The 12,975-nt window shown below is 36.3% G+C and overlaps 1 protein-coding gene across 1 annotated transcript in view; it reads right to left on the bottom strand.

Annotated features, from left to right (window-relative positions):
* Positions 1 to 12,975, bottom strand: part of SUPT20H (SPT20 homolog, SAGA complex component) — a 40,909-nt gene that overhangs the window by 17,728 nt on the left and 10,206 nt on the right. Inside the window, exons 9-16 of the mRNA XM_045796930.2 lie at positions 12,052 to 12,155; positions 9,030 to 9,146; positions 8,530 to 8,583; positions 5,330 to 5,469; positions 3,457 to 3,613; positions 3,309 to 3,365; positions 1,143 to 1,214; positions 90 to 247 (exon numbers count right to left, since the gene is read on the bottom strand). Coding sequence (XP_045652886.2) covers positions 90 to 247; positions 1,143 to 1,214; positions 3,309 to 3,365; positions 3,457 to 3,613; positions 5,330 to 5,469; positions 8,530 to 8,583; positions 9,030 to 9,146; positions 12,052 to 12,155 — 859 coding nt within the window. The remainder of the gene's footprint in view (positions 1 to 89; positions 248 to 1,142; positions 1,215 to 3,308; positions 3,366 to 3,456; positions 3,614 to 5,329; positions 5,470 to 8,529; positions 8,584 to 9,029; positions 9,147 to 12,051; positions 12,156 to 12,975) is intronic.

Genomic DNA, 12,975 nt, shown 5'->3' with positions numbered 1-12,975 from the left:
AAATTTTTATTCATTAATGGTTCATCAGTAGTTGCTAGATAAATTCTGATGCCTAATTTTGTCAATTACATGTATTTAACAGAACTCACTGGGATGGAGACATCTGGCTGTCATTTTCTTCATCTTCTTTACATGGCTGTATTTTACCATAGTAAAGTGGATCACCAAGGGACTGCAAAATGGTCAGCTTTGTTTTCTGATACTGATTACCAGCTTCACATTCAAATACATAATCATCTTTTACATCCTGAAAAAAGACCGTCCCAGATACCTTCTTCAGTAAATACATAATCAAAGTTAACAAAATAAACAACACACTAACTTGTATCTGGCAATAGGAAGACACATCACATTTTGACTATCGACCTGTTTAAGACCATCAAAGGGAATAAAGCCCAGGACTCTCTTTTTTTTTAAAAGATTTATTTATTTATTTGACGGAGAGAGACAGCCAGTGAGAGAGGGGACACAAGCAGGGGGAGCGGGAGAGAAAGCAGCAGGCTTCCCAGTGGAGCAGGGAGCCCGATGCGAGGCTCGATCCCAGGACCCTGGAATCACTCCCTGGGACAAAGGCAGACATTTAACGACTGAGCCACCCAGGTGCCCCCTCCCCCCCAGGATTCTTTTTTACATAGCACTTTAAGAATGAGAGTCCAATGGGGTAGTTAACCAAACCCAAGTGAAACATGGCAGAATTGCATAAACTGGACATATGAATGCAAATACAAATATTAAAGGGGTAAAACTTGAAGACAGACCTACTTGTCACATATAAAATAAAGTATTACTGCACTTAGGGAAAATTACATAGAACATTTAAAATCGTCCTTAGAATAGCTTACTAATTAGAAACAGAAAACAAATCAGAACTACCAATATGCAACTGCAACAGAATAAAAATGCAGTTATGTATTACAACTGCCCTTTAAAATGGAAACGTACTTTATGAAAAACAAAACTGAACAACTGTTCTTTCCTTTAATTCACTAACCCCCCAGGATGTTCTTTAAACGAAAAAAACAAAACAAACAAAAAAACAAAACAAACAAACCCCAACAAACAAACCCTAAAGTAAAGGCACTTTTTGTTTAATAAATTCAGAAACAGCCTCATCAGAAAGAAGACTACAATGATGGACTTACATGGGCTGGCCAGACTGTTGGTTGTGAGTCATCAGATTTTATGGACTTTTCCACTTTCGCGTACTTCTCCACCTAAGCAATCAAATCAAGAGACAGCATACATAATGGAGTAAGTATTGCGACCAGAGAGAAAAACCTAAGTAACTCAACAATACAATATAGTTTCAAGCACAGAAATTCTTGAATTGCTAATATCACCAACTACTTATGCTTAGTTTAAAACTCTCCTGAGGGGTGTCTGGATGGCTGAGTCATTACGCGTCTGCCTTCGGCTCAGGTCATGATCCCAGGGTCCTGGGATCAAGCCCAGCATCAGGCTCCCTGCTCAGCGGGGAGCCTGCTTCTCCCTCTCCCACTCCCCCGCTGGTGTTCCCTCTCTCGCTGTGTCCAATAAGTAAAATCTTTAAAAAAAAAATAATAAAAGCTTCCTGATATAGTAATTTGACTAATTGGTATTAAAAACATAATTAGAATCCCTTTTATCATTAAATAGGTGTAATAAACACAGCTGCTTTTTTGGACAGTGCCTCTTCTTTTTATCCCATAAGCTGATATTACATTTGTCCTTTAGGAAAGTTGGAATGTCACAGACATATCAGAACCAAGATCTTTTCCTTTGTCTGGGTTTTTAAGCCACTTTTTTTTTTAAGATTATTTATTTATTTGAGAGAGAGAGAGAGAAAGAAAGAAATGAGCAGGGAGAAGGAGAAGCAGGCTCCCAACTGAGCAGGGAGCCCAACATGGGGCTCAATCCCAGGACCCCAGGATCATGACCAGAGCTGAAGGCAGAAACTTAACCGACCGAGTCACCCAGATGCTCCTTATGGCTGGGTTTTAATGGAATAGTTCTCTTGTGATGGGACAAAATTGGAGGGAGACTAGGGAACTTATATTAAAGTTGGTAAAATTTTTGTGAACCTTTTCCAATGTCTAATCAGACATGGACCATATATTCTGTATTATTTCCTACTAGTCTCTGTGAATCAAATATTCTCATCTTCCTGGTAACCATGACCTTAAGATAATCAGACTCACCTGGGAACTTGGTAAAAACTCAGATTTCCATGTCCTTCCCTGGCGACCTGACTAAATTAGAAGGTCTGAAGTGGGGCCTGAAATCTACATTTATCTGGTATTCTCGATGATTCTTCTGATCGACTCAGACTGAGAAAACTTTGTATTAGCGTTTTGCTACTCAAATGTAGGCTGGGGACCCCAGTACCACGAAATCTGAGAGCCTGGCAAAATCGCAGCATCTCAGGTTCTAGCCCAGACTTGCTGAACTAGAACCTGCATTTTAACAAGCAAGCCAAGGTGATTAGGATGTACATTACAGTTTGAGAAGCACTGCTTTAGATACCCAGTCTACCCTCCAAAGCTAAATCCCACCCTTTGGTATTTACACTAACAATTCTTCTCAAGCTGTGTTCTTCCAGAAACACATAAGTTATCAAGAAATAATGTGGCTTATTCTCCTTTAGTCATATATATAGTGTACTTCAGATGGTTTTGGCTTTGTGCTTTTCAGAAATTTTTCTTTCAATCTCAGAGAATAAGAATAGTATATGTGCTGGCCTAGGAATGCAGAAGAAAAGCAAAAGTCCATTAAAATAACTAACCAATTATAGAGTTGAGTGAAAAATAAAAAGGAACACAGGAGAAATAAGAAAGTAAAATAAATACGGGACAAGTTATCAAAAGATCTCTTTCATATTTTTGATCATTTATAGCTCATGAATACTATGGATCAGCAGAGAATAACAGCCAAAGTTCCTAATTTTGGCCGCTGCTGCACTATTGTTAATTTTCACATTTAATTAATTCAAGAAAAGAAGGATTATCAGGAAATTATAATGAAATAAAAAGAACACATTTTATACATACTATGTAATAATGTACCATCCTTTTCCATATTTCAAAATTCTTTATTATTCCTACTCTGAACACAGACCTTTTATAGCAATACACAGATGTATTAAGGTGTTATATCCTTACACAAGTTAATGTGAAAGAATATTCTAAAATATTCTAAAAATGAGCAATTGATTTTAAAAAAATCATTACTCCGTTTTTAAAACAAGTCAGTCTTTGTTTTCCCAGAGTATAAGCTGCTCTTTAATTTAGGAATTTAATATTAAAACAACTGCAATTCATGAACTGACTTACATCCACTTCAGAAGGTATGGCCAAATTACAGGGACTCCGCTTCCACATATCTACACACTGAAAATTAAAAATAGTATTAATATGGTGAAAATTCAAAATGAGCAAAGCTTTTGGCATAATAAGCTTCATTTAAAAAACACATACTTACATTTCCTGCTTTAGATATCTTGAGGTCATAATGTTGACCTGCTTTTCTTTCCTTCCTTTTTTGTAAGAAATCAAGTAATTTTAGCTGTGGAGGAGGTGGACAATGAGACAGATCCTGTTGCCGATTCAGAGAGGACCTGGAATACCTCTTGAAACACCTGAAATATTAAGAGAGTTGAACTAAACAAAATAAAAGAAACTCAGAATAAATCTGGATTCAAATCAGTAAGCATTATATATGTAAATCACAAATATCTGTAGAACACTATCACTTGCCAAGCCAAGTCTCAGGCACTAAAACAAAAATGAACAAGACAAACAAAATTCCTGCCACCATGGAGCTGCTAGTCCAGAGGGGAAAATAGACACTCACAAGTAAATAGGTAAGATAATTTCAGAGAGCACTGATCGGTAGGAGGAAGAAAAACAGGGTACTGTGGTGAGTCTGTGATAGAGAGGGCAGCATTAAGTCAGAGAAGGGAAGAAATGGACTCTGAAGAAATGATGCGTGAGCTGAGCCATGAACGGCACAAAGGAACTGGCTATGAGAGGATCAGGAAGGGTCCCTGGGTGGCTTAACTGGTTGGGCATCTGCCTTTGGCTCCAGTCGTGATCTCAGGGTCCTAGGATCAAGCTCTGAGTTGGGCTCCCTGTTTGGTCCGGTCTGCTTTTTCCTCTCCTTCTGCCCCCACCCCTCATGCTCTCTCCCTCTCTCTCAAATAGATAAATAAAATCTTAAGAAAAAAAAAAGTAAAGAAAAAAAAAGATCAGGGAATGAGTATTTGAAGCACAGAGAAGAACTTAAAAACTAAAAAAGAATTAAAAACTTAATTTGTTTTAGAAACAGAAAATAGGTGTTGATTAGAGCATTAGGGTCCATATAACAGATGAGGTCAGAGAGTGAGAAAAGGGCCTTGCAGATCAATGGTTATGTGTTTACATGTGATGTGAAGTACAATAGAAAGCTTTAGGGAAATTTAAGCAAGTAGTGGCATAATCTTCTTTGAAGTTTTTAAAAGATTATTCCAGTTTGCTTATGTGGGAAATAGATCAGAAGGGAGCAAAGACAGTAGCAGGAAGACGGGTCAAATAGGAATTTACTACAAAAGTCAAGATGATGATGATGCTGACTTTAACTATGATTTAGCAGTGGGCATGGAGACGTGGAGAGATATAAAGAGATTTTACAGGACTCCTGACAGATCTTATACGGACTTACTTCACTATTTCCAAAACTGTACCTTTTCCTCAGCATATGTTGTTTATAGAGTACATTAAGTAATTCAGAAAATGGATAGGTTTTTGAAGTCCTCCTAACTTGAAGATTATCCAAAGTGGGCAATTCAACCAATTATGTCAAAAGTACTTAATAACGAACCAACTATAACTGTAGTCCAAGTTAATATTAAATAAAACAGCTAAAACATTTAAAGACAAATTATCATGTTATAAAAAGACATTTGGTTATAAACTGACTTGTCAGACTGATATTTCATCAGATCTCAAAAATAAATTACAAATCATTTCTTTAAAAGCAATACTAACAAAACAAACAGGTTATTGGTAATTAGTTAAGAAAGGAATTAATTCTTTCTGTTTATACTTGTCTCTTCTCAGCCTCACTTTTTGGTAAACAGACTCTAAACTTTAGGAAGTTTGTTCTTTCACAAAATGCAGAGAATGCACCACTTCATTACAAAGCGGACAGTATTATAAAACTGTAATACACAAAAGAAGTAATGTAAGGCCACTAAAATCCTATTTAAAAAAAGAGCACTTACATACTTCGGAGGGGCAAGATACCATAAATAGCAAAATTTAAAGCTACTTGCCTAGGAGCATCTTTTGGTTTACCTATCTACAAAGGCAATTACCGTTTCATTGGGCGTGTATTCATCTTTTGCTTGTTATAAAGCAGTCTGTTTGCGGTGCAGGTTACTGCTATAGAAGGATCAAGACACAGTGGTTCAGCTGTAGCTAGGATCAGTTGGCTCTCAAGCAAAAGTTTATCTTCCTAAAATGTGTAAGAGCATATGTCAGTAACAGATTTAAGTTTTTCAAATCACATATATCTCTTAATCTAGAAATATTCCTTGGAACTCTGTTATGTACTACCATAAAACATAGTATCTCAAGTTCCAACCTTTGTGTAAATTTCAAAAACTTGACAGCATAATTAAATTATTAATGGTAATTTGTATAGTGTTCAAAATGGTCAAGTTTTAAAAGTGCCTATTCGTTAATTCAACAAATACTTGCTGAGCACCTACTATGTGTTAGGCCCTCTTCTAAGAGTTGAGGATTAAGTAGCGAACAAAACAGATAAAATCATTTGCTCCCACAAAGCTTACAGAATCATGATGGATCATAGCAATGATTACACTAATACTGTGTAAACTCTATATACCCAATTACAAAGTGTATACAGGTGTTTTATGGGTATTATGTAAGAAATACTGCATTCCCTTTTTTTTTTTTTTTCTTAATCACGGAGATATTTTAATAGCAACAACTAAATTTTTTACGGTCAAACGAGTCAATTAATACTATTACTGAATAAGATATTTTGCAAACACACACTGCTTCTTTCAATACTTCAAGGTTTAATTATGGATATTTTCAAACATACACAAAAGCAGAAGCATGGTGACACCCATGTACCAACACTCAATTTCATTTAACAACTGCCTCTGTAACTTATGTTTTTGTTTTGCTGCAGTAATTTAAAATACATTTTTGATGTTGTATTATTTCATCTGAAAATACTTCAGCACGCATTGCTAACTGATAAGGAGTTCTAACATCCAGTCTGGCTTTAAATTTCCCACTATCTCAAGAGTGTACTTTTTAGTTGGTTTTTTTTTTTTGTAAGTATTTATTTATTTGACAGAGAGGCAGCGAGAGAGAGGGAACACAAACAGGGGGAGTGGGAGAGGGAGAAGTAGGCTTCCCGCTGAGCAGGTAACCCAACGCGGGCTGGATCTCAGAACGCTGGGATCCTGACCTGAACCGAAGGAAGACGCCTACGACTGAGCCACCCAGGCGCCTGTTTGAATTTGAACTTAAACAAGGCCTGTGGTATCTGGTTTTTATCTGTTTTAAACACCATTTTTTATTTTGTAATGTGAACATCTCCTTCTCCCAACTTTTCCCCCCTTTTCTCATGTAATTGGTTGGATTCGAGCAACTACTTCCTCGTGGACTTTAACTGGATCTGACTGGTTGCTTCCTGTGTCATTTAATAGTTTCTTTTATTTCCTGAATTCCCCCTAAACTATTAAGATCTAGAAGCTTAATTTAATTCTGGTTCTGTTTTTTTAGACAAGAATTCTTTACTGGTACTATTGTGTACTTTCTCTTGCATCACACCAGGGGGCACACAATGACCGACTGTCCCACTTTTACACCAGTGGGGTTAGTCAGATCTCTGCATTATAAACTATAAACCTACGATCTAATGGTGCTTATACCTAAGAATTATAGCTGTCTAGATTTGTTAATTCACAAATTAAAAGACTTCCAAACTGATGTTTTTAAAAAATCCATCATTTATTTATTTTGTACCTATTAGCTGGAATTATTCCTATATATGTGCTAAGTAGCTGGGAGTGCACCTTTCAGTTGTGGTGAGATTACTCATCAGGCAGGAATGCTATGGAGCTTACATCAACATTTAATGGTATAAAATTCAAGGGAAATTAAATTGAGATACTGTTAGTATCTATAGTATGTGAAATCACAACTAAAAACTTCTGCTCTTTGGAATCCTGAATTACAAAAGAACCACTTATATGCATCTCACCCAAAGAAATTCAAATTCTCACCAGTATCAGAAATGTTAATGCTAAATTGTCTTCTATACTTCCTGATACTTACTGGAACTTTCTTAAATCATTATTGAAGAATATCTGAATGTGTTATAGTCTCAAAAGCTAACTCTAAATCCATGTTTATATGAAAGTAAATGAAGAAAATAAACTTCAGTGTAAAGATACAGGCGGTAGTTTTCAAAAAACAAGTGATATTTTTCAAAGACAGAAACTATGCATCTGCCTATAAGAAATGTCCTCTACCAACATTTACTTTGTACCAGGATAATTCTGTCTGTTCTCCCTCTTTTTTACTGAGGTATAACTGACCTATTAATTTCAGGTACATAAGTGATTTGATGTTTGTATACACTGCAAAATGGCCATCGCAGTAAGTCTAGTTATCCACAGCAACAAAAATTTTTTCTTGTAGTGAAAACTTTTAAGATCTAATTTTCCCCTAGTTACTGTTCGGCTATCTAACATACAATTCACACAGGAAAAGCAGAATAAAATGGTACAATCTCTCCCTTTATTCATCAACATTCAGAATAAGAAACTAACACCCATGCAACCTCTTATGGTGATCAATGAGGGTTTTTTTTGGTTTTGAATATTCTTTCAATAGCTTTCAACCTTGCAGGCAAAAAGATTACAGCCCAAACTAAAACACAACGCTTGACAGGTACTGATGACTGTATCTTATTCGTAATCACATTCTGCAGGTAATTTTTGTTACTGATATTTTCTTCGGTTTAGTAACTACTCCTCTCTGTAATAGCAGAGAAATAAGTCAACACTTTTGTGACTGGGAACCAAATATATAATGAGCCAGCACTGGAGAGTTAAGTGGCTAGTCTCAAAGTTCTAATGCTACAACTGGTATGAATGGCAAAAAGACAGGCTAGACCTGCTTTAGAATCCTAGATTATAGAAAACCAGTTATCTATTTGTATCCACGGTATAAAAACGAATATTTTTCTTCTATTTGAGAAGGGATAAAAAACTAAGTTTAACACATTGGGCAGATCGGGTCAGCCTGACCCTGTTTCACCATGGTCCTAAAGCAAAGGGGATGGAACTGCTTAGTTCCTTGAGCGATTACTACTGCATGGATGAAGAGACCCCTGATTTCTAAAGCTTATAAAGGAATCCCAAAATTTACATTTGAATAAAAATTACAAACAAAATGTCTTTTGCTTAACTTAATGTTAAGTATTGTTCTTTTATTTTGCCTGTTTGGGATTAAAAAAAAAACAACTAACCTGGGTCCATTTATGGTTATCGCTTGTTATTGAATGTACATCACAGATCAAAGTCTACAAAAAATAAAAATTAAAAAAATACATTAGTATTTAGACAAACATATGAAGATATTTAATAAATAAAACTCTAAATAAAACGTAAAATTCCTTTATTTATTTATTTATTTATTTTTAAGATTTTATTTATTTATTTGACAGAGAGAGAGACAGCCAGCGAGAGAGGGAATACAAGCAGGGGGAGTGGGAGAGGAAGAAGCAGGCTACCAGTGGAGGAGCCTGATGTGGGATTCGATCCCTGAACGCCGGGATCATGCCCTGAGCCGAAGGCAGACGCTTAACGACTGAGCCACCCAGGCGCCCCTAAAATTCCTTTATTTTTTAAGATTTTATTTTTAAGTAATCTGTACTCTCAACTTGAACTTACAGCTCTGAGATCAAGAGTCACCCACTCCACCAACTGAGCCAGCCAGGTGCCCCTAAAATACTTAAACATTCCTTACCTGCATTGTTGGTCGTAAGAGAATATGCCTACTTTGGTAACCAGGAGATTTCATATTACTGGACTGCCTGTAGTCACGTATTTCTGCTATGACACATCCACAATGAAAAATATTAACCTGTTTTGAGTGAAAATATTTAAGTAAATGTCATTTTTTAAAAAGCCTACATAAGTGTGTTTACATTCAATGTTTCAGGTTCTTTACATGCTTATGCAATACTTCTGGCCACTACATAGTCTTAAGTGGCCTTCCTTACTATTGGATTTACCACTATATAAACTTTTCCAAGGATTATTTTATTTTATGTTCATCACTATGACTCAAGAAGCAGTTTAAAATCATTTAATGAATTCTAGTTATAGACTGAATTTTGGCATTTATATACTATTAATGTTATAAATCACTGGAAATGCTGTTCTTTGCTATACTTTGCTAACTTTGTCATTCTTATGAAGTTTCTCTTTGTTATAAATTGTAGTCAACCCTCCCAGAGTTTCAGTTTTTGGATACAACTACTATTTGCTCTGCGAAGATTTCCAAAAATATGACTGTCTTTATTAATAAAAGGAAGAAAGCTAACTATAAATTCAAATACTAATTTTTGGCTAAACATATTGTTTTCTAGTCCAAAGGTAAGAACCTCATCACTCAAGTCTTGCTAATAACAACCTGCCACAGACACTTATAATATTATGTTTTTTCATCCTTTCACAATTTTTACTGGGGACTTTCTTTGCTGAGTTATTATGCTTATTTTTTTTTAACAAGTATTCTTTGAGCCGCGACAACGTGAACTATATGCCAGGCCCTATCCAAGAAGCTTCACAGATAACAGTCGTGGTGGAACAACATTTGCTCTTAGAATGGGAAGAAAGGCAATAAACATGTACAGAAATAAAGATAATCTTAGATAGTGATGAATGCTAGAAAGGAAATAAAATAGGGAGGCGCTAACTTAGATTGTATGTTCAGATAAAAACCTTTCTGAGGGAGTGACTTTTTGGTGAGCCCTGAACCACAAAAGGGCCAGACATCTGGCATAGATCATTCCAAATACAAGGAACAGCAAATGAAAGGTCCTTAAGGTAGGAATAAGGTTGGTGTGTTTTAGTAGGTAAAGAACAATGGATGGTTGCAGTGTAGTTAGTAGGGATGAGAATCAGAAGATGAGGACAAGAAGGCAGGTGTTTTGTACAGTGAGAAGACTGAAGATTTTAAGCTGGGAACTTCTTTTTCTCCTATTTTTTTGTTTTATAAGCTTAATCTAGCTGTCTGTGGAGAATTGACTTCTGAGGTTTTATAATGAAAGCAAAAAGTTCAGCAAGGTAAACACAGCAGGCCATGACCATGTATATTTTGAAGGCACAGGTAATATTTGCTGATGGACTGATTGTGAAAGGGGAAAGCAGGGTCATAGATTACAAAGACTGAAACTGGTTTGGGAGATAGAAACTAAAAAGTTCTGTTCTCGTCATGTTAAGTTTGAGGAACCTGTTACATATCATAGTAAATATAAGTTTGGAGCTTGATGGAATAGTCACGGAGAGAGATACAAGCAAGGGATTAAATGTCATTTTAAAACTCATGACACTGGTTGAGATTATCCAGGGACAGTGCTACTAAAGAAAAGAGGGCACAGGACTGAAACCTGAAACCTTTCACACATATACGAAGGGAACAGAGATGACAGTAAAGAAGACAGCAAGAAGACAGACAAGAGGAAAACCAGAATGTGATGCCTCAGAAGCCAAAAGAAGTGTGTTTCAAGGAGGAAGCAGACATTTGCATCAAACTTTGCTGAGACCAATCAAGATGAGAGCAGAAGGGATGCCTGGGTGGGTCAGTCAGTTAAGCGGCTGCCTTCAGCTCAGGCCATGATCTCAGGGTTCTGGGATAGAGCCCTGCATGGGGATAGAGCCCCGCATCGGGACAGAGCCCCGCATCAGCAGGGAGCCTGCTTCTCTGTCTGCCTGCTGCTCCCCCTGCTTGTGAGCTCTCTCTCTCTCTGACAAATAAATAAATCTTAAAAAAAAAAAAGATGAGAACAGAAAAGTGACCAGTTGATTCAGTGCCATGGAGATCACCGGTGACCTTGACAAAGCTGCTTCCGTGAAATGTTGATGTTATAATGCTCAAAGAGATAGGCAGAGAAAAGAACGGGATGTGAGAAAAAAGATACAACGATTACATACAATTCTGTGAGTCGCTCTGCTGTCAAGAAAAGCAGAATTATAGAACAGTAGCTGTAGAAGGACATGGGGTCAAGGGAAGATTTTTTTTTAAGCTGAGGACCACAAACTTGTATTCTTTATCTAGTAGAAAGAGAGGGGTTACAGCTGCAAATCCTCGAGGGGAAGGAGAATCCAGAATACAAGAAGAGGACATTTCTTAGGAACAGCATACTTCATCCATTTTAACAAAAAGGCAGGCAGAAAGTGTGAACAGAGATGTGGATGCTAGCTGACTAGGACTAGGAGAAAATGGAAATTCCCATCGGATGGCTTCTTTTTCCTAAGTACATAGTACTGCTGGAGTGAAGCCAAGGAGTAAATAGTTTCTCCCATAATCCTGATTGTAGGTATAGGGAGATTTCCAACAAATGAATTAACTGGTAAAGCAATTTTAGAAGAATCAACTAATCTACACATTTCAGTATAGCCTAAAGGGTGAGTATCCCACAATAAAATGGGTTACCATATAACTATGTCTAATGTCTCACTTCATGTTCTAAGCACCATCAAGAACATAATCAAGTATTTATAACAAATGTTATATAGTTGACAAATCTAACGACATTTTTATTTTTTTCCAAGATTTTATTTGAGAGAGAGAGAGTGCGTGCGCAAGCATGCGCAGTATAAGGGAGAGGGAGGGAGAAGCAGATTCCCTGCTGAGCAGGGAGCCCAATGCGGGGCTTGATCCCAGGATCCTGAGATCATGACCTGAGCCAAAGGCAGACACTTAACCGACTGAGTCACCCAGGCACCTCTCTAATGACATTTTAAAGAGAAAAATATTGTACCTGAGATTTTTCTAGGAGATCAACCAAAATAGGAGGTAATTCTTCTGCATCCAAGTATTCAAGCAATTCTCCTTCTTCATAAGGCAGTCGAATGGTCTCAGAATCTTAATATTAAAACAAAGTTTCTGAAAAATGTTCGGGCTCACTACAAAGCTTAGGTGTATAATTTAAATGAGTTTCCATTTAAAAAAAAGAATAAATCTCAAAGACTTTCTTCTAAAGTCCTTCTTTATTTAAGTCTTATGAATGAATCACTTCACATACTACTAAAAGATTTGGTAAATTGTACACAATTTTAGGCCAGAAAGGAGAAAACCCCTAACACACTACAGAAAAGAATCTGGCATAACGACATAATGCAAACCACAGCCAGCAGGTACAATAATCAGAAAATCGTAAAGTTCCAACACTGGTAACTTAAAGTCCCTTGAAGACTACTTAATCTAATCTGAAAATCAGGATAATTTGGTACCTCATCTGAAAAATGGTCACTTACAGAATAAAATTCTGTTACATTTTATAATTATCAACAGAAGAAAAAATCTTTAACTGGATGATTTCCTTGTAGAACCCATATCATCATCACCATATCAAATTTTTAGATGTCTCTTTAGTGAAATCTAAGAGTGCTTAAATTTCAAAACTCTATTTTTAAGTTTCCATAAATAGAAATAAATGTAACTAAATAAGAAAATTATATAAAAGGCAGCAAGTCTGCTTTATTTTGAAGGTTCGAGACTAACAGTATGCTCAAAATACAGAAGAAAAACATAAAACACCTTATTCTACCTTAAAATGTAAATAGCACAGAAAGAAAATTTTTACAATTATTTAAAGGTTAGGTCTTATATAATTTAACTTCAAAGACCTACATCAATTAGAGTTCTTTTCAAATGCATAATCATCTTGAAGATATTTTCTAAC

This window comes from Ursus americanus, chromosome 10, assembly GCF_024610735.1.
Source record: "Ursus americanus isolate L20-20 chromosome 10, mUrsAme1.1.p, whole genome shotgun sequence".
Taxonomy (NCBI): domain Eukaryota; kingdom Metazoa; phylum Chordata; class Mammalia; order Carnivora; family Ursidae; genus Ursus; species Ursus americanus.
The sequence above is the reverse complement of the archived record's forward strand: the minus strand, read 5'-3'. Positions and strand labels throughout refer to the sequence as shown.